This window comes from Magnolia sinica, chromosome 5, assembly GCF_029962835.1.
Source record: "Magnolia sinica isolate HGM2019 chromosome 5, MsV1, whole genome shotgun sequence".
Lineage (NCBI taxonomy): Eukaryota > Viridiplantae > Streptophyta > Magnoliopsida > Magnoliales > Magnoliaceae > Magnolia > Magnolia sinica.
In genome coordinates this window covers 108,267,463-108,292,270 of record NC_080577.1, presented here as the reverse complement: position 1 = coordinate 108,292,270, position 24,808 = coordinate 108,267,463, and the positions used below count along the sequence as shown (strand labels likewise).

At 38.7% G+C, this 24,808-nt stretch overlaps 1 protein-coding gene across 1 annotated transcript in view; it reads right to left on the bottom strand.

The window, feature by feature from the left end:
* Window positions 1–23,863, bottom strand: part of LOC131246632 (alpha-mannosidase At3g26720-like) — a 64,783-nt gene extending 40,920 nt beyond the window's left edge. Inside the window, exons 1-7 of the mRNA XM_058246953.1 lie at window positions 23,545–23,863; window positions 22,736–22,819; window positions 22,486–22,574; window positions 10,214–10,388; window positions 5,795–5,914; window positions 5,532–5,615; window positions 5,373–5,444 (exon numbers count right to left, since the gene is read on the bottom strand). Of these exons, the coding sequence (XP_058102936.1) occupies window positions 5,373–5,444; window positions 5,532–5,615; window positions 5,795–5,914; window positions 10,214–10,388; window positions 22,486–22,574; window positions 22,736–22,819; window positions 23,545–23,739 (819 nt within the window). The 5' untranslated portion in view covers window positions 23,740–23,863. The remainder of the gene's footprint in view (window positions 1–5,372; window positions 5,445–5,531; window positions 5,616–5,794; window positions 5,915–10,213; window positions 10,389–22,485; window positions 22,575–22,735; window positions 22,820–23,544) is intronic.
* Window positions 23,864–24,808: the final 945 nt, after the last annotated feature.

The window sequence follows — 24,808 nt, the reverse complement described above, 5'->3', positions numbered from 1 at the left end:
TGTGATTAGTGACACTACTGATAAACACCTTTGTCACCTTTTGAAGGTGCTTCTGTTGGTCCCATAGCTGTGAAGATTGCAAGCTTGAGGAAGCAACTTGCTCAACATACACCTTCCACTAATGTGTCTGCAACATTTGCAGCCCATCAAGCTTCAGTCTCAGAATCCAATCACCCATACTTCATAGATAATTGACTGAGGTGCCTCGCATCACATGACCAGTAAGAGCATTGGTTTTTCATACTTTTCTCCGAGTTTTGGTTCTAAACCTGTTCAGGCAGCTGATGGTTCGTGAATCTCCATCTCAAGCAGATGCACCATTCAAGTCACATCACACCTTCAATATCGCTGTCATCAGTTTACATGTTCCCTCATGGTCATCGTATCTCCTTCTGTAAGTCGCCTCACTAGACAACTAAATTGTAACATAACCTTCTTTCCTTCTCACTGTGTATTTCAAGACTTAGAAATTAGGAAGATGATTGATGGTGGTCATGAGGTTGGAGGTCTCTATTTCTTTGATGAGAAGATGCCATCTTCAATTAGTTTTCTCTCAGTCAGAGAAGCATAAAAACCAAGTTAATGTGCCTTGTTCAACTTGATGACACAGTACTTTGTATAATATATTTCACAAGAGACTATATGGTGAAAATATTGCCTATTTCATTGAGAATGACAAGAATATATAGAGGAGATGGGTGACCTGTAGAGATTTTGATAGATCTACATCTATCCACCCAAATCCATCATTGCACCTATCTATAGTATGCACAACAGTGTGTGTACATTTGTACATAGATATCCTATAACAGTATTAATTTTCTTTTTCCCTGTTTAGTTGTGTCCAATAACATAAAACGATAGTATGATACTTGTCAATTGTCCCAACACTATAGAAAACTTTTTTTCTAGTAAGAAATAAAATAAGCTTATTTATGTATCCAATTGTTCATTCTGACAACCAGGGATGATTCCCATTACTCTTTTCTTGGCTTTCACTATCTTGCTTCATTTATTGACGATTTGCTACGTGATACATGGATTTATATTATGAAATTGAAATATAATGTCTTTGTTTATATTTCAAATATTTCAGAAGATGTCCGTACTCAATTTGGCTGCCAAACCAAAGTTCTTCATTCAATTGGGTGTAGGTGGGTAGGGGGAATGGATATGTTAGTGATGAAATGAGACTTTTTCTTCAAGAACATGGAATTGATTCGGTATTCCTGTCTAAATACACCACAACAAAATGGTACAAACATAACGCAAAAATGACCATCTCCTTAAAGTTATCAAATGCTTACTTCTCAGAATGTATGTTCCAAAATTTGTTGGGATGATGTAGTCCTAACTGCTTCTTCTCAAATAAATCATATGTCATCACCAGTCTTGATGGTAGAAGTCCTATTGTGATTCTTAAACAAGAATAGATTTGTCATTATTCCTCGCGTATTTGGTTGTGTTTGCTTTTCTAATATTCTTGATCAACAGAAGGATACATTAGGTCCTCAGTCCATTATGTCTCTCTTGGATAGTAAGAACAAGTGGTATGAGTCTCATAGTCCTCACTTGAGAAAATCTTGTCTCCATGGATTTCACTTTTCCTGAGTTTATAACGTTCTCTCCTCCCGATCAACAATTTGCATCTTCTTCTTTTGAGATGGTGCATTTTCTTGCTATTCTCCCTGTTGATAGTTTGGTTGCTCCATAGAAATCGCCAATTGCTACTGAAGAGTTGTAGGGGTATACCTGACAGAGGAAGAATGTTGAATTTACGACCGCCTCAACCAACCACCAATCCAACGATTTACCATCTCTTCTGATGCAGGACAACTAACCACTTGCTCTAAAAGCTCGAATTCGTAGAGCGTGGCGAATCAATCCCTTTATCTCATGGCCCATGCCCCACATCCCGTGGGTTAGGTCCTTGGCCGAACACCCCCCCCCCCCATGGGCCCCACATCACATGGGTTCCGCATCACATGAGCCACTCGCCTTGCATGAGCCACCCACCCTGAGCGTGCCCCCGCATCCCATAGGCCACCTCACTCGAGCCCGGTGTGAAAATGCACCTGCATTAACTTCTCCTCTTGATCTTGATTTGCCAATTGATATTCATAGAGATAGTTGTTCTTGTCCTATAAGGTATCCTTCTCATCCTCTCACTTCCCATCCCCTTGGTAATTTCATTTTCAATATTTCTCTTGCTCCTTTCCAGTCATTTCTTGCTTTGTAGTCCTCTATTGAAATTCTTTCCAGTGTTGCAGATGCTCTTGCTCATTCGAAGTGGAAGAGGCAATGCAATACAAAATGTAAGCTCAAAATCAAACTTGAATTTTAATAGATCATCCCCAAGTAGTTTGGATAAGGCTTAGATGATGATGATCCTGAAGGAAAACAATAGATCGATTGCAAGAGGGTCTTCACTGTCAATTACCATCCAAATGGCTCCATTATAAAGCATGTTGGTTGCAACGAGCTCTACACAAACATTTAGTCTGGACCTTAGTTGTTGGATCCTTTTAACTACGTGCCACACCTACTTCAGACTCTCGCATTGGCACTTGCTTCTTACCTATTTATATTGTTTACATTTTGAAAGAGACGTTTCCCCACTCCAACACTTGAATCAATGTTTTCAGTATCAAAGATATTGGCTGATATATCCCACGATATATCTCGTATCCCACATGTGCAATAGGAAACGCATAGGTACTGTCTAAAAGTTTTCGCATAATAGGATAAATCGCAATATATCGCATGGTACTATGGATATTGTGAAATATTGCGAGAAATCGCGACCAATCCTTTATAAAAAATACATTGCACCAACAATATCAATAGATATTACATGAACACATGGGAATTCTAGGTATCAGGGCAGAAAAATTGGAAAAAATAAAAATAAAAAAAATCCATCCAAACCACTATGATTAGCAATCAATTGGCCCCTATTTAGTAATGTTTGTTGAAATCATCGTTACATACACTCTAATTTGGGAATTTGGGGAAGATGGGCCAATTTATGGAAAATTGAGGAAATTCAAAAATTTTCAAAATTTTCTCAAATCATAGAGGATGAGTACTAGAGTTATGCTATAGAGTATCTTCACCGGTATCATTCTACTATGACCTGAGTATAGTTTGTCAGTGTTTAGAGCAGCAGTACCATGCCCAGCCTCGTCAAGATGGAGATGATTATTTTAGGCCACCGCGCAACTCTATGTGGGTTTAAGCTACAACCACACACATTATTCATATAGGTATATTTCTAGCTTTCTATTTCTTCTTTTGCTTTTGAATGTGTTGCTTGTGTTTCCATACATGTCTTCTTACATGAATTGACTTTGAATATACTTGCATCGGTTCAATACTTCAGTTAGACATCGTGATGCTGGACGTGTGATTTAATTACTTGGATGCAGGAGATTATTAACATATTAATCATTGTAAATCAAATATAATAACATGTTGTCCAACCATGATCTAAAGACTACCAAAAAGGCAATAAATTCAGATTTATGATAAAATCACAATTCCACACAAGCATGAATCATATAAGCATGAAAACCTTAGGTCCCATGAGAGATTGGAACTCTCACACTTAGCATAGGCATAGTTCAAGTTCAAATGGCAGATTTGGCACAATTCAAGGGTTAGGAAATTGGGGGAATAAGTTTAGGCTTTCAGATTTTGGGATTTAGGATTAGGGATTCAGGCATTTAGGGATTAGGGTTTGTGGGGAAGTAGGGTTTTGAGAACTAGGAAATTGAGTTAGGGTTTTAGACTTAGGACTAGGGATCTTAAAGGGAAAAAGGAGCAATGATTGAGAGAGAGAGAGAGAGAGAGAGAGAGAGAGAGAGAGAGAGATGGCTGTACGGTCACACCCATACGGACGTACGGTCTAGGGTTTGGTCCGTACGGTCGTATGGTGTGAATAGGTTAGGTTTAGGTGGGTTTTGGATGTGATGAGGATGGGTAGTGGTTGAGAACAAAAGAAAGAAAAAGAGGTCGAAAGAAGTAAAGAGGAATTGTGAGAAATGGAGAATAAAGTAGGAGAAAATAAGTCGATTGTAGATAATGAGAGAAAATAATAAGATAATGGGCTTCACACCCTTGGATTCAACCCAAAATGTTACTCTTTTCACAAGAGGATCTCACTTCCTCAGAGCTTTTCATTTTTCTTTGGATTGGTTTAAGCCTAACAATAGAAAGGGTCGAGAATGAATAGAAGAAAATGAACTCTCCATATGTTTTATCTCCACTTCCTCTGTTCATCCATAATTTTCAATCTGTTTCGGTGGGATTTGGTTTTTCTTTTCCTGAACAGGAGAGATCCTTCCACCATTTCATCCATTTCAGTGGTCCATCTCAGAAAGGATTTTGAATATTCAAGAAAATACAAAACCCACACTTCAAAGCTGGGGTTTCGCATCGCTTTAAAAATATTTTATTTAAAAAAAAAAAAAATTATAAATCCTACCATTCAAACAGGAGGGATTGATTAACTAAAATGCCCCAAAATGCATTGTGAAATACCAACCAAATTGGTTGGAAACCAAAAACAAAGGTAAAGAAGCTGACCAGAATATTCTGGCCAATTAGACCAAAATAGGCAGAATCAACTGGAATTCTGCCAATGCTGCCATACAAATTAAATTTGTTATATTTATCAGTGTGGATTCTGCTATGAAATATTTCAACTATTTCAACAGTAACAAAATGTTTGACAATTTTGGCACACCGAGTAGAGTTGGGGAATAGAACATGCATTTATGCATTTGCTTGGACTATTTTAATCAGTTTTCAAAGTTCAAACCATCACTAGACCATACAGTCTGACCATGTTTCACCAGAACTGGAGCTTCAAATCAAACTGTTTGAAGTATAAAACCCCTCCAAACTGGACAGAACCAGGTCAAACCAGAAAAGACGGTGGTTGGACCAGTATGAGCAGTATGAGTAGACATGTTATAAAAGATAATTTCATATTGAATATGATGTCACAGTTACCAGTTCGACCAGCTGTTGAACCAGTTTGGACCAGACCAACAGCATCACTGATTTGACATCCAGATTGGTTCTTTAAAAAATTATTTTAATTTGGAGAGGATTTTCTACATTTGAAAATAAGAACCCCTTCCACTATCACTTTTGTCCTCCAAGCCCCACTTCCATACTCCAATTCACATAGGTTTTGGCTGGCTAGTGGCATGTTTAATTGTGATTCAAATACCAACAGATAAAGGCTACTCTGTAGCAAGAAACCAATTGTACAATAGGAGTGATTGAAGTTCAAGCAAAAGTCACATGTTAATCAAGGCAGAAATCTAGACATGTAAGTGTAAAAACAATGATTCCATGCTTACCTGGTTTAATGCTGCAGCTACAAAGTCATTCACTCGCTCTTGAACATTGTAATCAAACAGATGAATGTCATCCTTCAAATCCAGAATAGAAACTTAACAATCAAGCTTTGAACAAATATTGAAAAGCATCTTAGGATTCTTAGCAAAGGAAGTATTTACCTGAACAATAGGGGAATCATCATTAAATTCAAAGTAGAAACCAGTGGGTGGATCATAATGCACAGGGAACGCACCAGTGAAAATCTGCACAGGAAATGAAGAGAATTGAAAACAACTTCACTATGTAACGACGTTAAAGTGCATGGAAACAGAAACTCAATGATCAATTGCCACATGATGACACTGACAATCATATATTGAATTAATACTTTATTCATAAGTTGAAGCAGGTGAAAGGCCAAGTATATAAACAAGCCACTCACCTGTGAAGACGATCCTAAGGTCTTAGAACCACGCCAAACAACCTCAAGACTCTTTTCGTCTTTCCTCTTAGCTCTGTCTTGGTAATCAATCCGAGCAAAAAAGAGAGAATCAAATCCAACCTGCAAATTGCTGCAGTCATTAGACAATGCAGAAGTTTATAATAACAGAAGAGCATGTCCTTCTATTATATGAAGAGCTTTCCAAGCACTCAGCCTCTGATTCCACAACATATTTCCTCATATTTGATAGAACTGTAGTTTCCTTTTCTCCCCCGCCGTGTATCTTTGTTGGATAATGACCGTGTATAGACGTATGCATGAAATACATATTCATGTGTGTGTGCATTGGTCAATAAATGCATCTAAAAATGTTGGTGCAAATATGCATGTTAAACATACATGCTTGGGGAAACACTCTTACAAGATTAAGAACTCTCATAAGAAAAACATAAAATTGATTAATGTTTGCTTGGATGTGTATATTTCTGAGTCATTATGTTAAAAATAAATGCTTGGAGAGTAATGCACTGTTATCTGATGCCTTCTGTGATCCAAGAACTTTTGAGTAACAACAGGCATTGGCTAACATTTGAGTGAAAACCTCCTCTGTGAAAGAAGCACGGGAGTGTTGAAAGAATTGTTTTCATCTCTGTTTGCTGTCTTCTGCAATTCATGTACCATAACGCGGTGGATTGTGGATGGGGGACACCAAATTATGATATTAGCACAGAGTCACACACAATGATATTAAATTCCACATGCAAAGAAAGCTGAAATTGAACGCTAAAATATATGCAATCTGTTCATTCACAAATGGGAGTATTGTCGGGAGATGAAACAGAAAAGACCAAACAAAAAAAACCAAAACTACTTACTTAATATATTGGGTGGCGTGAGGAGTCACCTTGGGACTTCTATGCGAACAAATATATGCAAGATGGGGAATCTTAGAAAGATGGATATAATTTTTGCCAAAGCATTGCGTTTAAAGTGGGGAAAGGTTCTACGATAAAGTTTTGGGAAAACTGTTGGGCAGGGAAAAAGGAGTCGGCAGCAGAGTTTCCTCTTTTGTATAGGGTGGATGCTTACAAGAAAGGTAAAGGAGTGGGTATGAGATACGTGAGGAAAAGATGATTTGGACTACTATCTTCCAAGAAATTTAGGGGGTGTTTGATTTTTTGAATCCTTTTTTAAATACGCGTAGGTAGGTTATTATTACTTTTAACCCTTGTTTGCAAAGAGATGGAAATCGGAGATTATTTTCTTCTCAAAAATCGGTCTGAAATGGCTGCCTTAAATTTGTGGGCCCCACAGTGATGTATGTGACCTGTCCACGCAGTCCATCCATTTTACCAAAACATTTTAGGGCATGAGCTAAAAATGAGGCAGATCTAAAGCTCAAGTGGGCCAGACCACAGGAAACGGTGGTCATAAAGACGTCCACCATCGAAAGTTGTTTCCTTCCTAGGGCCCACATTGATGTTTGTTTGTGATCTAACTTGTTCATTAGGTCACACAAACATGGATAAAGGGAAAACACAAATACCAGCTTAATCCAAAACTTTTGTGGCCCCCCTAAAAGTTTTCAATAGTAGGTGTTCAATTCCCACTATTTCCTATGGTGTGGTCCACTTGAGCTTTGGATCAGCCTCATTTTTTGGCTTATGCCTTAAAATGAGCTGGTAGAAGAGATGGATGGCGTGGATAAGTCACATAAATCATTGTGGATCCCACACTATTAATGCTTTTTGCCTCGGGTTTCGAGACAAACTACATTAAAAGAGCATGCCTGTCAATATCACATTGGAAACTATGCTGCAAATACAAAGGTAAATAATTATTATCCATTTATGGGCATTTATAGGGGATTTGAGAAATCAAACACCCCCTTAATCCTTTAATGGATTTGGACAACAAGTGGGGTTTCCTAGAGAAGACAACAATTAGTAGGAAGTAGAAGATGAAAGAACTGGAAGTGGTAGCCTAATGGGATGGAATTTGCAAACCATCTATTAGTTTACACATGCGACTCATGGATTTTTAAAAAAAAAATTATAAAATCATTAGTGTTTCTTGGATTCAGCAATGGATGGTGATGGTATCATTTTAGTATGGAACAGGATCCATTTAAAGCTAAAGGTAAGGTTTCTTGGAAAATGCTTCCCTCACTCTTCTTTGGAGGATTTGGTAAGAGAGGAGCTGATTCATCTTCAATGATAAAGTAAAGACTTTAAGAGGGGTGGTTGAGAGCAATGACAGCTATACTATGTCTTGGGGACAATCTTGCAAAGTGTTTGTTGGTATCCTCCTAGATGAAGGCCATACTTAGGAGGCTTTGTAGGGTGCAGTGGTCTGAGCCCTTGCTTCAAGGCTTAACACTTGATTGCTGCTTTCCTTCTTTTTTGGTTTTGGTCCCCTTTTGTTTTTAATTAATATTCTTTACTATAGCCTTGCACCAAGGGTCAACATTCATCCTATGCCTCTTTGCATTAGTTATGGATGAGTTAACAAGGCCTTCGTAGGAAGAGATCCCATGGTGTATGTCATTTGCATATAACATGTTTTGATTGACAAGACAAGGGAGGGTGTATACAGTGTTCGAAATATAGGTATCGTGTTACATATCGTATCCTTGGGATACAGACACATCAGTTATCACATGGGTTATGTCGTTTGTATCAAGTAATTTATCACACTTTTTGGGAAACATGAGGAAACATTGGGAAATTTGTTTAATTTTTCAATGAAACTTCAGGAATTGTTAAAAAAGACTTTAATACACACTTTTAAATCATAATATCTCAAAAAAGAAGTGCACATAATAGGTTTCCTTTGTATAGGGTCCTAAGCTATGCATTGTTTGACTGAACTAATAGAACTATATTCAAATTGAATCCATAACATTTAGAGTTTATGTGATGATTATTTCATCTAACACTCCTAAATAGTTCGGAATTAGTCTCAATTGATAGCTGGTTGAAGGGAAATTTCAAATAATAATAATAATAATAATATTTTATTAATTTTAATTAAAAATGAATTTTATTTTCCGAAAATTAACAAGGACTTAACAAATCAGTGGATCAGCCCTCATACATGCTTGATTTCATGTTTGGAGTGCAACATTGCAAGCAATTTGGAAGAAATTGGGAAAATTTTGAATTTTCCCCAAATCGGACCACCTACACTCAAATTTCAAAAATAGAGTGTATGTGATGATCGTTTCATCAAATACTTCTAAATACTTTGAAATTAGTCTCAATTGATAGTTGGTTGAAGGAAATTTTTGAAAAAAAATCATGAAGAACATGAAGAACCAATGGATATTGAATCAAAGCTCCAATTCCATGATTTTTCATGTAAAACATGAAGAACCAATGGATTTGTAACTATTTGATACTGATTTAACATAATTTCAAAAAAAAAAAAAAAGAAGAAGAAGAAGAAGAAAGAAAGAAAGAAAGAAAAAAGAGAGAGAGAGAGATCGAAAATTGAAAATGCTCACCAGATCGAACATGTGGGATATATCATCACTACCTATGCGTTTCGTATCGCGCAGGTGGGATAAAAGATATATCGTGGGATATATCCACTGATATTGTCGATATTTAAAACATTGGGTGTAAACACAAAGATGGATTTATGGAGGGTTGCTTTAGAATCTAAAGGATTTAAAATTAGTCCGACTAAAAAAGCAAATGGAGAGCAATTAGCAACAATAGGAGTGGAAACGAGAAGATAGTTAAGAACATTGACCAAGAAGTATACCAAAATGACCACTTTCAATATCTTCCTTCAGTCGATAATTCATGAGCGTTGGGAGATTGAGAAGGATGGTGCCCTTAGAATTCAAGCTTTGTGGAAGAAATGGAGATACGCCTCTGGAGTTTTATGTGATCATCTTATACCAATCAAACTAAAGGGAAAATTTTATTGGATAGCTATAAGACCAGTCATGCTTTATGCAAAATGTTGGGCAGTTAAGGAACAACATGTTCATAGGATAATTGTAGCTAAAATGAAGATGTTGAGATGGATGAGTGGCAAGATGAGGAAGGATAAAATTAAAAAAGAATGCATTCCAGGGAACTTACAAGTAGCAACAATAGGTAATATGAGGGGAAGTAGATTTATCATGTGCAATGGAGACCAAGAACTGTACCGGTTAAGGCCCTAAACGAGCAAGGGGAAAGCCCAAAAGGACATGGGTGGAGGTAGTAAGAGAAGACTCAATGACCTTTGGTCACTGATATGGCCCTTGATAGAGTGGAAAAGCGGAATAAGAACTGCATATCCAACTCAAATTAGTTGGCATAAGGCTAAAATGATTATGATGATAATGAATAAAAAATTTTGCCTAATAAAAATTAATAATAATAAAAGAGCGAAGAAAACTATAGAAGCCAAAAAAGCACATACCTCCGCCCCCAACAAGTAAGCTTGTATTGCAGAATGTCCAAAGGGATCAATTTGCCAACCAATTCTCGGAGTTTGACCAAACTCCTCTTTAATAAATCGGTGGCCAAGAGTCGTCTGATCAATCATGTCAATGTAATGTGGTGTCGCCTCATCGTGCATGCACATACCACCATTTCTACAAAAAAATAAAAAATAAAAAATAAAAAAATGTAAACAAGTGTAAACAAATAGAAAAATTAATTTTCTATTCCTTGAACAAGATACTAGTAACTGGTCAACTGAAATATATATATATATTGTTGACCATCGACAATCTGGTCTCCTCCGAAAGTGGTGGCTTTCACTTGGCTTGCCGGAAGAACAGGATCCTGACTTTCAACAATCCGTGCAAGAGTGCAATGGTGTTGCCTAATGCCTGTCTTCTTTGTCATAGATACGCGAAATCGGCGGATCATCTATTTCTTCATTGCCCCTTTTCTTCACAAGTTTGGTCCACTATCTTGTCTTCCTTTGGAATATGTTGGGTGATGCCGAGCTTAATCGAATGCTTAATACTTTCTTGGCATGCTGGTGGTTGTGGGAAGAAGGCCATGGTTCAAGGGAGGGTTGACCTCCTTACTGTCCTTTGGTTGATATGGGGTGAAAGAAATTATCGGTATTTTTGTAATAGGAATAGTTCAGTTAGGGGGGTTTGTTAATCGGGTTATATTGTTAAAAGGATTGGGTGCCCTGATGAGATGTTTCTTTTCTTTTTTTCTTTTTTCTTTGGTCTTTGTTATGCTATTTTCTTTTCAGCCTTTGGCCTTTAATAAAGTCCATTATCTTTCCAAAAAAAAACAAAAAAACAAAATCTATACAGTTGCAAATAAAAAGAAGAAAAAAACCATAGCAGTGCACACAACAAATTAATTAGAAATCATTTATATTTAAAATGCAATTCAGTGAAAGTCCTCAACTCACTTAAATTCATAGAATCACCAAAATAAGATGTTTCTTTTCTTCGTTTTTTTTTTTCTTTCTTTTTTTTGGGGGGGGTGGGGGGTGTTGTGAATCACCAAAATAAGAATCATCATCATCATCTAAGCCTTATCCCAATTAATTGGGGTCAGCTACATGAATATTGTTCCACCACTCCACTGTATCAAGGGCATAAAACACAACATACTTACAAATTCCAATTCATATAGCCCAATATTGATTTGGAATGGTGATGAAGATTGCAATTTTGCACCTATATTGGACTAGAAGGCTTTGCTTTGAATCATTCTATTTAAGATGATTAAAAGCATTGGCCGCAATTGGTTGTGTGAACCAAAAACCTATTACTAGACACGTTCCTAGGATACAATCCAATCCGGTAAAATTCCATCATTACTCACGGATTTGTACTATCTGTTCACAGCCCAAACTCCAAAGTAATAGAGCGTATTTCTCTCAACACGAATAGAGCACTTTGAGACAAGGGAGAGAAGGGATGTCATAATTGGGTTTAAATAAGACCACTTTTTTTTCTTTTCAAAAATAATAAAATGTGCAGGAAAAGGAACAAATGGTTTCTAACAAAAACAAAATAGCATTGAAAATTGAAATGACAGATAATAAGGGTTTCAACAGACGAAGACAAAATTGATGGATGAATCAAAACATGGCTTAGACCCTCCACATAACAAATCGAGGGCGTCTAAAATGAACTTTCAATGTTTGTTCAAATGCCTCTACCACCATTGGGTAGGAAAGTGTTTGTTTGAACTTTAAACAAGCAACTTTGAGTTTGAATGACCCTAACAGTCAACTCTTGATGGATAATCTGACCTGTGAAGGGGTGTGACCCTATACACAGGATTGGATCATTTCTTTCAATTGGTCAGAAAGTGATTTATGGCTGTCACTTGCAATATTTGACAGGTTAACTCAATGGCAAAGTTGAACTTAGGCTTGGGGCCTTGAGCCGAATCAAGTAGGTCACTTTGTTGTGAATTTTCACAATAAATAGTTCATTGGTCTGTTTTGTGAAAAGTTTGACGAAGTTTTTTAAAACATAAAGTAACTTTTTTTCCCTTCTTAAAAGAGACTAAATATATTGTTTTTGTGTTTTTGTTTTTCAAAAAGATGAAAAGAGAGTGGCTAGAGGAAAAGGGATCAGGCATCAACCCTCATGAAGCACCTTATCGCACCATCTAAACTCACACAAGCGCGCAAGACATGCGGTGCAGGCAACATCACACCATCCACACTCACATACACACACATGACACATTATCTCAGGGAATGGCTAGGGCGCAAGGGCACTTATGGAGCACTTTGCACTTTGCATCATCACGAGGAGCTTGAAGAGCCTTAATCATTTCCCAACCGTTGTTGTGTTAACCGATGGAGGAGGTTGAATTCAGGAGGTGGTGGCAAACTTGTAAATAACTCAAACTTCCAATAGGCACCAGCGAGGGTTGTGTGATTGTTTAGTTTGACTGAAAAGACACATTCAAAGGCTCCAACTTGACCCACCGGGGCGTAATAAAAACCCGGGCCTGAATCATTCTAGGAATACTACAAGCTACTCTACCAAAGACCTCTTCATTACTCTAAAACCCCTCTCTTTTTCCTTAAATAGGACCTCCAAAGTGCAAAAAAAAAAAAAAAAAAAAAGGAGTTTTGCATTAGGGCCTGTTTGATATTTTAAAGCAGGTGTAAATACCCTGTAAATGGGTAATTATTACCATTTCACTCAGTTGAAAATCCATCGGGGTTTCTATCTTGGAAAACGGTTTAAAAGTGCTCTAGTTTAAATTTCTAGACTCCATTGTGATGCATATGATATATTTGTTCCGTCCATTTGTTTTACCACAACGTTTTGAGGCATCAGCCAGAAAATAAGGAAAATCCAACATTCAAGTGGCTCACACCAAAGTAAACAGTGGCTTTAAGAAGTTTTTAACGGTGAGTGTTTAATTCCCTTTTTCCTATGGTGTGGTCCACTTGAACTTTGAATCTACCCCATTTTTTGACTCATGGCCTAAATTCAGTTGGCATAATGGATGGACAGTGTAAATAATTCACATATATCATGATGGGCCCCACATATATTCGTGGGCAACCTCGATTTTAGTGTTGAAAAAAGTAGGTGTCAAATCAACCCTCGAGAACGATGAGGTAATTACCCTAGGAAGTAATTGTTACATATTTGCAATGCATTTACAATTACTCTGAAAAATCAAACATGCCCTTAGAGACTAAGCTTTTGCCAATGGCCTTTTTGCTAAACTTGAAAAATAAAATAAAAAATCATTGAATGCGGAACCCAGAAAGCACTCCACGTTAAGCGATGTTTGTTAACGCTGAACTCTTAAAGCGCTCCGTGATTTTCCTTGATTTTTTTCAGCGATGGGGGTCTGGCTTAACGGCGAATATGGAACGCGCTCCGTGGATTCTTTTAAAAAAATTGCTTACAAAATTGCCTTGCGCACGTTGCTTCCAAAGTTACATCCTATAAAACCCAACTTTTAATTCACGGAACTTCTCTAGGCTCCACCATGATTTATGTGTTAGATCTACACTATCCATCAATTTTTCTAGATCATTCTAGAGCATGAGCCCAAAAATGAGGCACATCCAAATCTCAAGTGGACTGCACCACAGAAAGCGGCAGGGATTGAACGACTACCATTGAAATCTCCATAGGGTCCACTATGAAGTTTATTTGCCATCTAACCTCTCCATAAGGTCACACAGACTTGGATGAAGGGAAAACACAAATATCAGCATGATCAAAGCCCAAGAAGTTTTCAATGGTAGGCGTCCAATTCCCACTTTTTCCTGTAGTGTGGCCCACTTGAGCCTTTGATCTGCCTCTTTTTGGATGCATTCCCTAAAATGATATGTAAAAATGGATGAATCGCGTGGACCTGACACACACATCATGATGGGACCCACAAAAGTTCTACATGTCAATACTTCTGATTTTCTTCTCTCCCCTGAATGTGCCTACACAGAGTGCAACAAAATTTGTTCAGGTGTGTGAAATTTACGCAGACCCCAACATGATGTATTTTCTAGATCCGCACTATCCATCCATTTTTTCATATCATCCTAGGCTATGAGCAAAAAAAAAAAAGGGGAGATCCAAAGCTCAAGTTGATCACACCGCAGGAAACAGTAGAAATTAACGCTACCATTGAAAACTTCTTGGAGCCACAGAAGGCTCTAATCAAGCTAATATTTGTGTTTTACCTTCACCCAAGTATGTGTGACCTTATGAACAAGTTAGATGGAAAGTAAACCTCACAATTGACCCTAGGAAGGTTTTAACAGTAGCTTGTCCAATCCCCGCTGCTTTCTATAGTGTGGTCCACTTGAGCTTTGGTTGTACCTCATTTTTGGGCTCATGCTCTAGAATTATCTAGAAAAATTGATGGACAGTGTGGATCTAACACAAAAATCATGGCTGGACCCAGAAAAGTTCCGCATGTTACAAGTTGTATTGTGTAGCATGCACTATTTGGGGAAGAGATTCGAGAGAGGAATAGGTGAGACCCCGACCTCACCCAAGACGGTGCAACCCTTACTATGGTGCCTACCTTGATGTATTTGTTTTGTATCCACTCCGTCCATCCGTTTTTCTAGATCATTTTAGGGTATTATCCCAAAAATGAAGTAGATCCAATCATCAAGTGGACCATATCATAGGACATAGCGGTGATTGACCATTAATGGGCCACAAAAGTTTTAGAACGAGATGATATTTGTTTTTTCTCCCTTCAACCAGGCTTTTGGGTCAATCACCATTGTTTTTGGGACAATGCCCTAAAATGATTCGGAAAAACGGATGGACCGTGTGGAGACAAAATTCATCCATCTTGTGAGATCATTGTATGGAATGATACAAAAAATGACGCAGATCTAAAGAGGAAATGGACCACACCACAAAAGCAATGGGGATTGAATGCATGCCATTGAAAACTTCTTGTGGTCCACAAATGTATTGGATGATGCTGATATTTGTTTTTCCCTTCATCCAAGTCTATGTGACCTTATGAACAGGTTGAATGGCAAATAAACATCCTAGTGGGCCCTAGGAAGGTTTCAACAATGGGCGCCATTGTCTCACTACTTTCTGTGGTGTGGTCCACATAAGCTTTGGATCTTCTTCATCTTTAGGGTCATGCCCTAAAATGATATTGCAAAATGGATGGACGGTGTGGATATAACACATATTAAAGGATTTACATCGATGTGTATCTATCCACGGAGAGCACTTTACGTGCAAGCCCAAGGTCGAAGTTGGATTTGTGAGAGTGGTATTGGTGGGCATTCAATAACCCTTGTTTCATGTGGTGTGGTCCACCATAGATTTTCATTTAATAAAAAAAAAATAAACCCTTTATATTGTAAAACATCTCCGAACAAGACATGAGCAAATGTGTCAAATTAACAAATTTAAGACATTTCAGACGTTTATTAACAAATAGGTTGTTTTAGATTCAATACTTAATTTCAGACTTCAGTACTTCTTTCAGACAATTACCAAACAAGTTTTCAGACTTCAGATTCAGGCTTCAAACTTCAGATTTAACAAACATGCCCTAAGTCTATGCAAATAAGTGTCTTGTGTGCTTTCAGTGAGTGTTGCTTGGATCTTGCATGTTGAAGCACACATTTCTCTGGTAGAGAGGAAGGCTCGAGTTAATCCTGGAAGTAGATTTGCTTTTAACCCTCCAACAAACAAGTTTTTAGACTTCAGATTCATATTTCATATTCAGGAATCATACTTCAGATTTCCAAACATGCCCTAAGTCTGTGCAAATAAGTGCGTTGTGTGCTTTCAGTGGGTGTTGCTTGGATCTTGCATGTTGGAGCACACATTTCTCTAGTAGAGAGGAAGGCTTGAGTTAATATTGGAAGTAGATTTGCTTTTAACCCTCCAGCAAACCGGTTTCACTATCTATAGAGAGAAAAATCACTTTAAAGAGAACGGCATTGTAACATAATTCAAGCCTCTCTTCAAAATTTCTTTCCACTTGGGCACTTTTCAATAAACAAAAATCAACAGTTCCAATAACAAACACTCTTGGTACCCTTCACACACGCGTCAAGTGCCCTTATGTTTGCCACTCCTGTGCACGTGCATACACAAAATGGCATCAAAATGCATGGTGTTCAAAGAGAATAAACATATGCATGGTTGGGAGTGTCCTAGTAGAAGATAAGAGAACTTTCCAGAGTCCAGACCCATCCTTTCTTGGATAAAAGATTTCTGTACACACACTAAAATTGGAGAAATTTTTATTTTTTAAATTTTTTTATTTTAAAGAAAATGAATAACCTACCCAAGCTTTCAACTTTTAGCTGCACAAAACAAAAGGGGAAGCAAGAGAGGATTCACATTGAGAGCAGGGTCATGCCAATTGCAAAATGATAGCAAGTCTAGTAAGGCGGAGTCAAAGTGATGGGGACATCACGTGCGTGCACACACGCACGCCGCCCCCCCTACGCACATACACAAGGAGGAGGGCCCCACCGTCGATCTGGATCAATGACGACGTCTAGGGAGGGTGTAACATCCCATACTTTGAGTACTCGGGTGTTACCATTAAACCGTAGAAAGTATTAAGGCATATAACGACTCGTATTTAAAGTCCTAAATGCCAACTTGTAATTAGGATCAACTATTCACTAGTTGATAGTAAGACGGACCATCACATCCTTAAAGAAACTTATTTTTTTATTTCAATCATCTTGATAAACAAGTCAAACCACCCATCGTTAATATTGAACCCCTAAAATCATTTTAGATTAGGTTTAGAAACTACCTGACCATCAATGTTACGAAGATTGACAAATCTGGACAAATATGACCAAAAATTCCATAGTAAATCATAATAAATTTATAATCATTTAGTGTGACTCTCTTACTCACATTATCTACCTTAAAATAGGGCCCTAGGTCCCAACAACCCTTGAATACCAAATTACCTAAATAACTTGCCCCTTAAAATTTCATTAATAGACACTTAAACCATGAGTTTTGATTTATATGACCCATCTGAGCGGTGAATCTACATGATACTTGGTCAACGGCCATTAGTGGACCTTCTAAGACAAATGGACGGAGTTGATTGGCTCTGATCACAACGTGGACCCACGTGTGATCAGTGAGTGTGCATGGATGATGTGCAGCCGCCATACACAACACCTAAATGTCAAGTCAAACGATCTTTGACCCAATAAAAATAAAAACTCCAGCGACTTCTCAAAATCCTTCCCGCCCATCTGAATTTCAAACAGACTGTTCGTCTGTTGCCGATAATGGCCCACCATCAAACCCTTTCCGGGAAATCCAGACTATCCATCGTGATCTATGAGGCCCACTGACCCTATCCACGTCGGAGTCGCACACTATGGTAACCACTCGCGAGTGCGACAGTCCACTCCAGTCTGCGAGGTGTCACGACCTATCTTTAAATGCGGAAATCCACCTCAGCAACGCCCGCTGGCAAAATCCGACCGTTCGGCTGCGTGTGTCACCATCCACGCAACACCCAAAGTCCTCGTCAACCCTACTATTTCCAAAAAAGGCACCCCTACCCGACGAAAGGCGGAAAGAATATTGCCAATTGTAGATATCTTAATCTCTGTCATTCCTTGGCTTCTAGAAAACTCGTTGGAGCATTGTGAGACATTGAGGTTAGGTTTTGTAAGAGAAATATCCTAGCAGACGAGATATGAATGAGAAATTGAAGCGGCAGTGGGTTTTTCGCCTGTTGTGTGACTGTTTTAAATCAACGGCCCTCCTTGCGCCGTGAAATGGACCCCACATCACTTTTAGGCCATATCAGGGCCATCTAAATGGCCCTGATCTATGGATAAGCCACTCAGTTAAAAAATGCCATTTTTGTCCGTCACCTTCCTTAAACTGACTGTGAGACCCACATTCTGCAAAATCGGGCCCATTCACTGATCTGGGCCGTTCATCTTGCGGCCCACCCCATTTAAAGTCCATTTGGACAGTCGTTTAACACCCTGCACCAGACCCAATACATTGGAAGACCCTGATGGCTGGCCGTTCTCGGCTAAACTCATGATTCCTCCGCACTAATCCTTGTGATTAGCTCTGGATACTTCCAGAAACAGGAGGGCTATAAATAGCCGCGTGTTAGGGCGAATCCCAAGGTAAAAAGGAGAGAAGAAATAGTAAAGGTGAGATAGAGAGAGTTTTTGACGCCGCTGGAGTGAGTTGCACGCCCTGTTGCAACCCGACTCAGTTGCGTGACCCGTCTGCAGTAAAGAAAACAGAGAGTGAGAGGTGAGATTTAGAGGGAAGGAGAAGGAATAGAGAGAAGAGAAAAGAAGGAGAAGGAAGAGAAAGTCCAGAGAGAAACGGAGGAGATGAAGGAAGAAAAGAGAAAAATAGAGAGAGAAAAGAGGAAGGGCGCCGCTGTGATGCCATGCTGAGTGACTCGTTCGAGTCTTGCATCAATCCACACCTGTAGCAGATGAGAGAAAGGAAGAGAAAGGAAGGGGATAGAAAGAAAGCAAGCAAGGAAAGAAAATGAGAGAAGATCGAAAGAAGGCGAGACCGACTGACTCGTGGCATCTGGTTCGAGTCGTAGCCGAGTTGTGGATCGAGTCCAGGCCTGGGTTCGGACTGAATGATGCTGAGATTCAGTAGAAACAAAGAGAAAAGAAAGAGGAAGAAGAAGAAGACAGAGAAGAAGGAAATGGAGAGAGGCGGATTGTCGTTCAGGTCCGATTCCGAGCTAAACTGTCTCGGTTGCAACGAGTCCAACCGAGTTGGCAGGTACTGAGTTTAGACAAGGCACATCAGATGAATCGGGCTAAGGCCGAGCTCCCTGTTAACCAACTCAGTAGCAGAGAAGCAGAAGTGAGGAAAGGAGAAGGAGAAAGAGAAGAAAAATGGGATAACTAGTCTACTGAGTTGACTCACTGAGTCAACTCGCTGTCCACAGCAAACCAAGGCAAATTCGGTGGAGTTAGCTCAGTTGGGTTTGATTAAATTTGAGGTGTCTTGAATTTAAGATCGGGTGGTAGCGTGAAGTGAGAAGTACGACCCCACCAAAGGTGAGGGATATCCCACATGGCTTTATCATTTTATTGAATTCTAAAATAGCTTAAGCTTAAAAGTATGAAGACCGTATAATTGTGCAAATGTTAATGTTGCTTCCTTAAAGCTGGAATTGATGTCGATAATCATGTAGGGTTGTCTTGAATCTTATTGCTTTATTCCATCTTATAAGAATTGTATTATGCTCATTATGCCCCATTTGAAATTGCTTATGTACATGTGTACTTCTATTAGTTGCACTAAGAGGTTAGATATATTGCTTCTATTCTAATGGTGAGTTGCTCCATTAACCCCTTGTATATATTAGATTAGTTATAAATTGAACCTAATATAGTATTAGAATGTTATAAATGGTAACTTAGTACTTTAGATTTCTATTTGGAATTGATGAATGTGGGATATTATAATAACGTCTACTACTCTAGCCCTACAATTCATAATTTTGTAATTTGGTTTAGTTTTGCATTCTCTATGCTATCCTAGAAATTGCCCAATTTTGGACATAGCTTTATTGTAGTAGAAAAGAGTCATATGATGCTTCCATTTCTTTTATCTCACAAGTTAAACAACGAATGCTAGGTGTGGAACATCACCTTTCTTATGAAGTAGAATAAATCTATCACTAATTTAGTATGCTTGAAATGTCATGTTTATGGGCCCTCATTTGGACCTAAAAAAATGTAAGTGAATCTATGATTGAAATCATGCTTGGATATTTGATATCTTGTGATCTTTGACAACGTCTATGAAAGCAACCTCATTAATCATATGGAGTGTACATGAGTATCATGATGCATGACATTCACGCATGACACATGAGCTTTTCCGAGTGCTCAATGTAAGCCATACTCTGTTTAATTTGTTGTTAAGTCTCGTTACTTCAATTAAACTCCTAGAGCATGTGCATTTGTGCCACTTTAGGCGCTCTTTCTTTTCATCAGGCTTTTCCGGGATTAGACACTCATCGGGCGTACCTCGTGTATTTTTCCAGGAGATATCCTTGGGCGCGCTCATCTGCATGGTCTTTTTCGGGTGGCTAGTTCTCCTTGGGCGTATCTTTGAATATTTTTCCGTGCGACTAGTCCTCCTTAGGCGACCCTTTATTTTGACAGCTGGATGTGTATCCCCAGATCTGTGACTTGGGCATACATTCATACATCCATACATGTATAATCGAGTTTATATTATCCTCATTGTAATTGAAGATGATTGGTTTAAACTGTTTTGGAATGACATGATATGCGTGAATCCTTACGGGAAATTCCCACTGAGTTTTCACTCACCCAATAGTGCGGTTGCACCAAATAGATACAGGTATGATGAAGGAAGATGGCGCCTATGATGGGACCCCTGGTACAGCTGATGAGGATATGGAGAGGAAGGACAGTATGCTAATACGGTTGAGCCGTTAGAGCTCAACTGATGATGTATGATTTATCTGTTTTCTTGTTTTTAGACATTATCTTCATGTTGCTTATTTGAATTTGTAATTAAAAATCCCCTGCTGTGGGATCTTGCTTTACTTCTTTGCTTTTATTCACGTATGTTGAACTCCCCTTAGTAGTTTATACAGCGGTTATATCTCAATGTTATGAAATGTGTTGATAATTAGATGAATGATAGTTTTATTTCATGACGTAACCCTCGGGTTCGCGTACTCGAGCGATCGTCCTCGGGTTATGAGAATCAAGGTGTTACAGAGGGTCTCCTAGGTAGAAGACAGAGTTTTGGTTCGTTGGAGTGGCCCAAGAGTCAAGTAAAGCCCATCATGGGATCTCATGATTGTGGCCCACTAGTCTAATTAATCTCATATTTTAGGTTTTGCTTATTAATGTTATTTAGAATATCATAGACGGTTTAGATTTCTTTGATTAATTTTTATTTGTGTTTACTTCATCGCCAAGTAATAAGTTGCACACATGGCGCGAGTTTTGCGGTATAGGGTTTTCTTATAAATAGGCACCCCTTATAGCTTTTTTATTCATTGAAGATTAATAAAATTTCCTGCGTTTTTTCTACTCCTCTGAGTTCTTGAGTTGTGGAAATCCAATTGAGTGCAAAGCCCTCCCTTCTTCGAAGGGGTGACTACCGTAGTGCGAAGCCACATCTATCCCGATTCGCCTCCATCCTCTACCATCTATACTTCTCATCTCGTGCAATCATCTACGATTCAAATCCGTTCTTTATTACAGCAGTTTTCCTCTTTACAGCAGAATTTCAGATTCTGGCCCTGCAGGAGGGCTGAAACTTTGGCGGAGCACCACGCACAGACTGCGCATCGGATTGACCTGAAACTCAGAGGTTTTGAAGCCCTCCCCTGGCCGACCAGAGCCAAGGAGGCGGTTTCTGGATTCGGGGCCCCCTCGCACATGCGGTCAGGCCCCTGCACAAGTGCGTCAAGCCTGGCTCGCTGTCCGCGCGCATGGATTGTTGCCAGGTTCAGAATTTCTGCCCCTTCTATCCCTCTCGTACTTCTTTTCCATAACCCTAACCCTAAATTGCATTGTTTCAATTTGTTTACCCCTTTTTCTTACCCTAGGGTTCTCTGAACTGAAACTGGTGACTCCCTTAGATTAGGGACTGATTGTTGTGCATGTGTGGATGAGTTTTACTTCCCTTTGAGTATCGTTTGGCTCATAATTTTTATTAATCCAACCCTAACATGTGTAGGTTTGGACCCACATAGATTCCCCTTGCTTGAATGTTTGAACTTTTGTGTGGGATGTGGAAATTTTATGTGAATGTTTCTGAATTAGTTTGATCTAAAGCTTGAGATCTTGCATATCATGGTTAATTTTCATGTCCTGCATCACAAAGTGGGTCTGAAAAATGAAGTCGAAATTGTAGATAACAATCAACTTTAAATGAAACCTGCAATAAAAGGCATGCCTATTCTTGATATTATAAAACTAAGAAAAAAAAATAACCAAACTAACCAATTTCCAAATAAAATTACATATTTACTTTAGTTAAACATGCCAAAATGAAAATAACCACTACTATTAAATTTCTCATGCCATTTTATGTGCCATTTCTTTCCAAACTAGAAAATGCCGTGACGAAAGGATATTTTCCATTTTTCTTGAGTTTCACAAGTCCATGTAAAACTTTTTTAACTGGGAACTCAAAAGATTTATTAGCACCAGATGGAAATAGTGGAGACACAAAAGAAAGACAGGCAAGGGAAGGGGTGTACATGAACTCTAGCTGGCCTGAGCTCACAAGATCCTTGACAATACTTTTAACTGCATCACTCTGCTGTCGCCACCACCGCTGGAAAAATGCCTACATCGGAAAGGGGAAATAAAAGCAAAACACCACCATAGAATCATTTTGGCATTATTCAAAAAAATAGGGAAGATCATTGTCATGAAAAAGATTCTATAAGGAGAATCTAACCAAACAAAATTAATCTAAAAACATAAATAGAAAGATGAAATCCGTACTATTTCCGCATAGATGAATTTCCGATTCTTATCCGCCAGCAATGCCGAAACAACAGATTCCAACACGTTTTGTACACAGGCTACCTTCACAAGAAGAAAATGAAGTTATCTACCCAATGTGCCATGCACAATGCTTTATCATGTGCTTCCACAAAAAGAAAAACAGACAATTTGCATTGGTCTGCCTGTCAGAAAAATTCTTCTGGTGGGACCCACCATCAACATCCCACAGTCCAAAAATCGCATGAATCAGACAACTTGGCTGTTCGAACAATTGAATTTTTTTCACATCAAGTACCGTAAGTTATGCACATCACTGATTGGACAGTTGCAATGATCCAGCCGATGGCAATTTTTGGCCACAGCTAATTGATGGTGGGGCCCAAAGAATGAAAGGTGCCGATCACTCTGCCAAAGTCCGATTCCAACTCTAACAGTTCAATAATTGCATGAATCAGACGGCCATTCAATCATTGAAATTTGGACGCATCAGATGAGGGACAATGCCAGTATCTTCTTCTGCCGTAAGTTTGCACATCACTGATTGGACAGTTGCAATCATCCGTTCAGCAAAAACTTTGGGCCACAGCTAATCTGTGGTGGGCCCTACAAAATGAATGGCACAGATCGCTCGACCATAGACTCGTCCCGGCAGTAGGTAGAAATGTGCAGGGTGCAAAGGTTAAATTCCCAAAAGAAGCGCCTCTTATATCACTTGAAATTAGTTGAGTTGAAACCGGAAATTAAAATAAATAAATAAATAAAATTACAAAAATCAAATAACTGAACATTTTAAGAAAATAGAATACCTGGATCGAATTGTTCGATCCGACGTAGTACTGATCGATGGTTTTCAACCATCCCACGTCATCATGCGTGTGAGGGACAAGATGAACGTTGATTTTCCCAGGAACGATCTGCTGCGATGTATTGTAAGCGATATACTGCGATTCAACGCACAGAAGAGCAGAGAAATACAACAGAAGAAGCGGTGCAATGGCCATGGATGTCAATGCAGGTAGGGTTGGGAGAATCAAAGAGCTTAAAAAGGGTGAATCAGTGGCAAAACTGTTATTTCCTCGACTTTGGGGGGTTTAGCGAGAAGAGAAGGATTTAGCGAGTGATTGCACTCTCAGGAAATGGCGTCTTCTTCACAGTTTTCTGACACTGAAAGTCCGACGAGAAATACTTTGATACTCTGGTAGAGAGTGATGGATGATACGCAGGCAGTTAGATATTGCTGAGAAATTGCGAATGTGGAATAGAATTAATTCAAAATAAACCGTTCAATTTGTTGGCAAAAGTTTAGATGTATCATAGAAAAAAAATTTACTTTTGTGTGGATATAGTAATATATTAGATTTCTAGGCATTTATTGGACGTTAAAATGAAAAAAACCATTTTCTTATTTTCAAAAAAGTAGTGTCCAAGAATCAGAGGTTAGGATTGTCAACCAATCTGAGATTTTAGTTCGTAACTTGGAGACGGTGACATCCACAATGTAGTCGGTTTAATTTGAGTTAATACATTCCACATTTACTATTTCTAAGTGCATGCGTATCAAGCATCATACGCAGGCAGAGTATCAAATAAATCAGCAGGTTTGAGAGTGGGTAGCGAGAAAATGACCACTGTAGACAAAACCTTTTGTCCCTTTTGTCCAGCGGTAGGAATACAAACTTAAGTGACCAACTTAGACTAGCACGTGCGGAGAGCGAATTTGAGGACGAAAATACCGCTGCTTTCTATGTTTACGGATTTAACGGACCTCTATTACTACGGATTATAATCGTAGCCTTAGGTACCGTAGCCTCTCTGAAAACCGACCCCATTGGGGTCGACGGTCAGAAGGATGTAACCTTTTGGGCCATGCTCCATCCACATTAAGTTGATTCGAGTAGTATTTTTCTACTACAATATAAAAAGTGGCAGTTGCAATTTAAATAGCATTTTTCTAATGCAAGACGAAAACAACATGAATTTGCGAATCTTTTCTTTCAAAATCATGCATCATGATGCATTCTTCTTGCATTTGGGCATCAAATACAATGGGGCAAATTTTAAATGCATCAT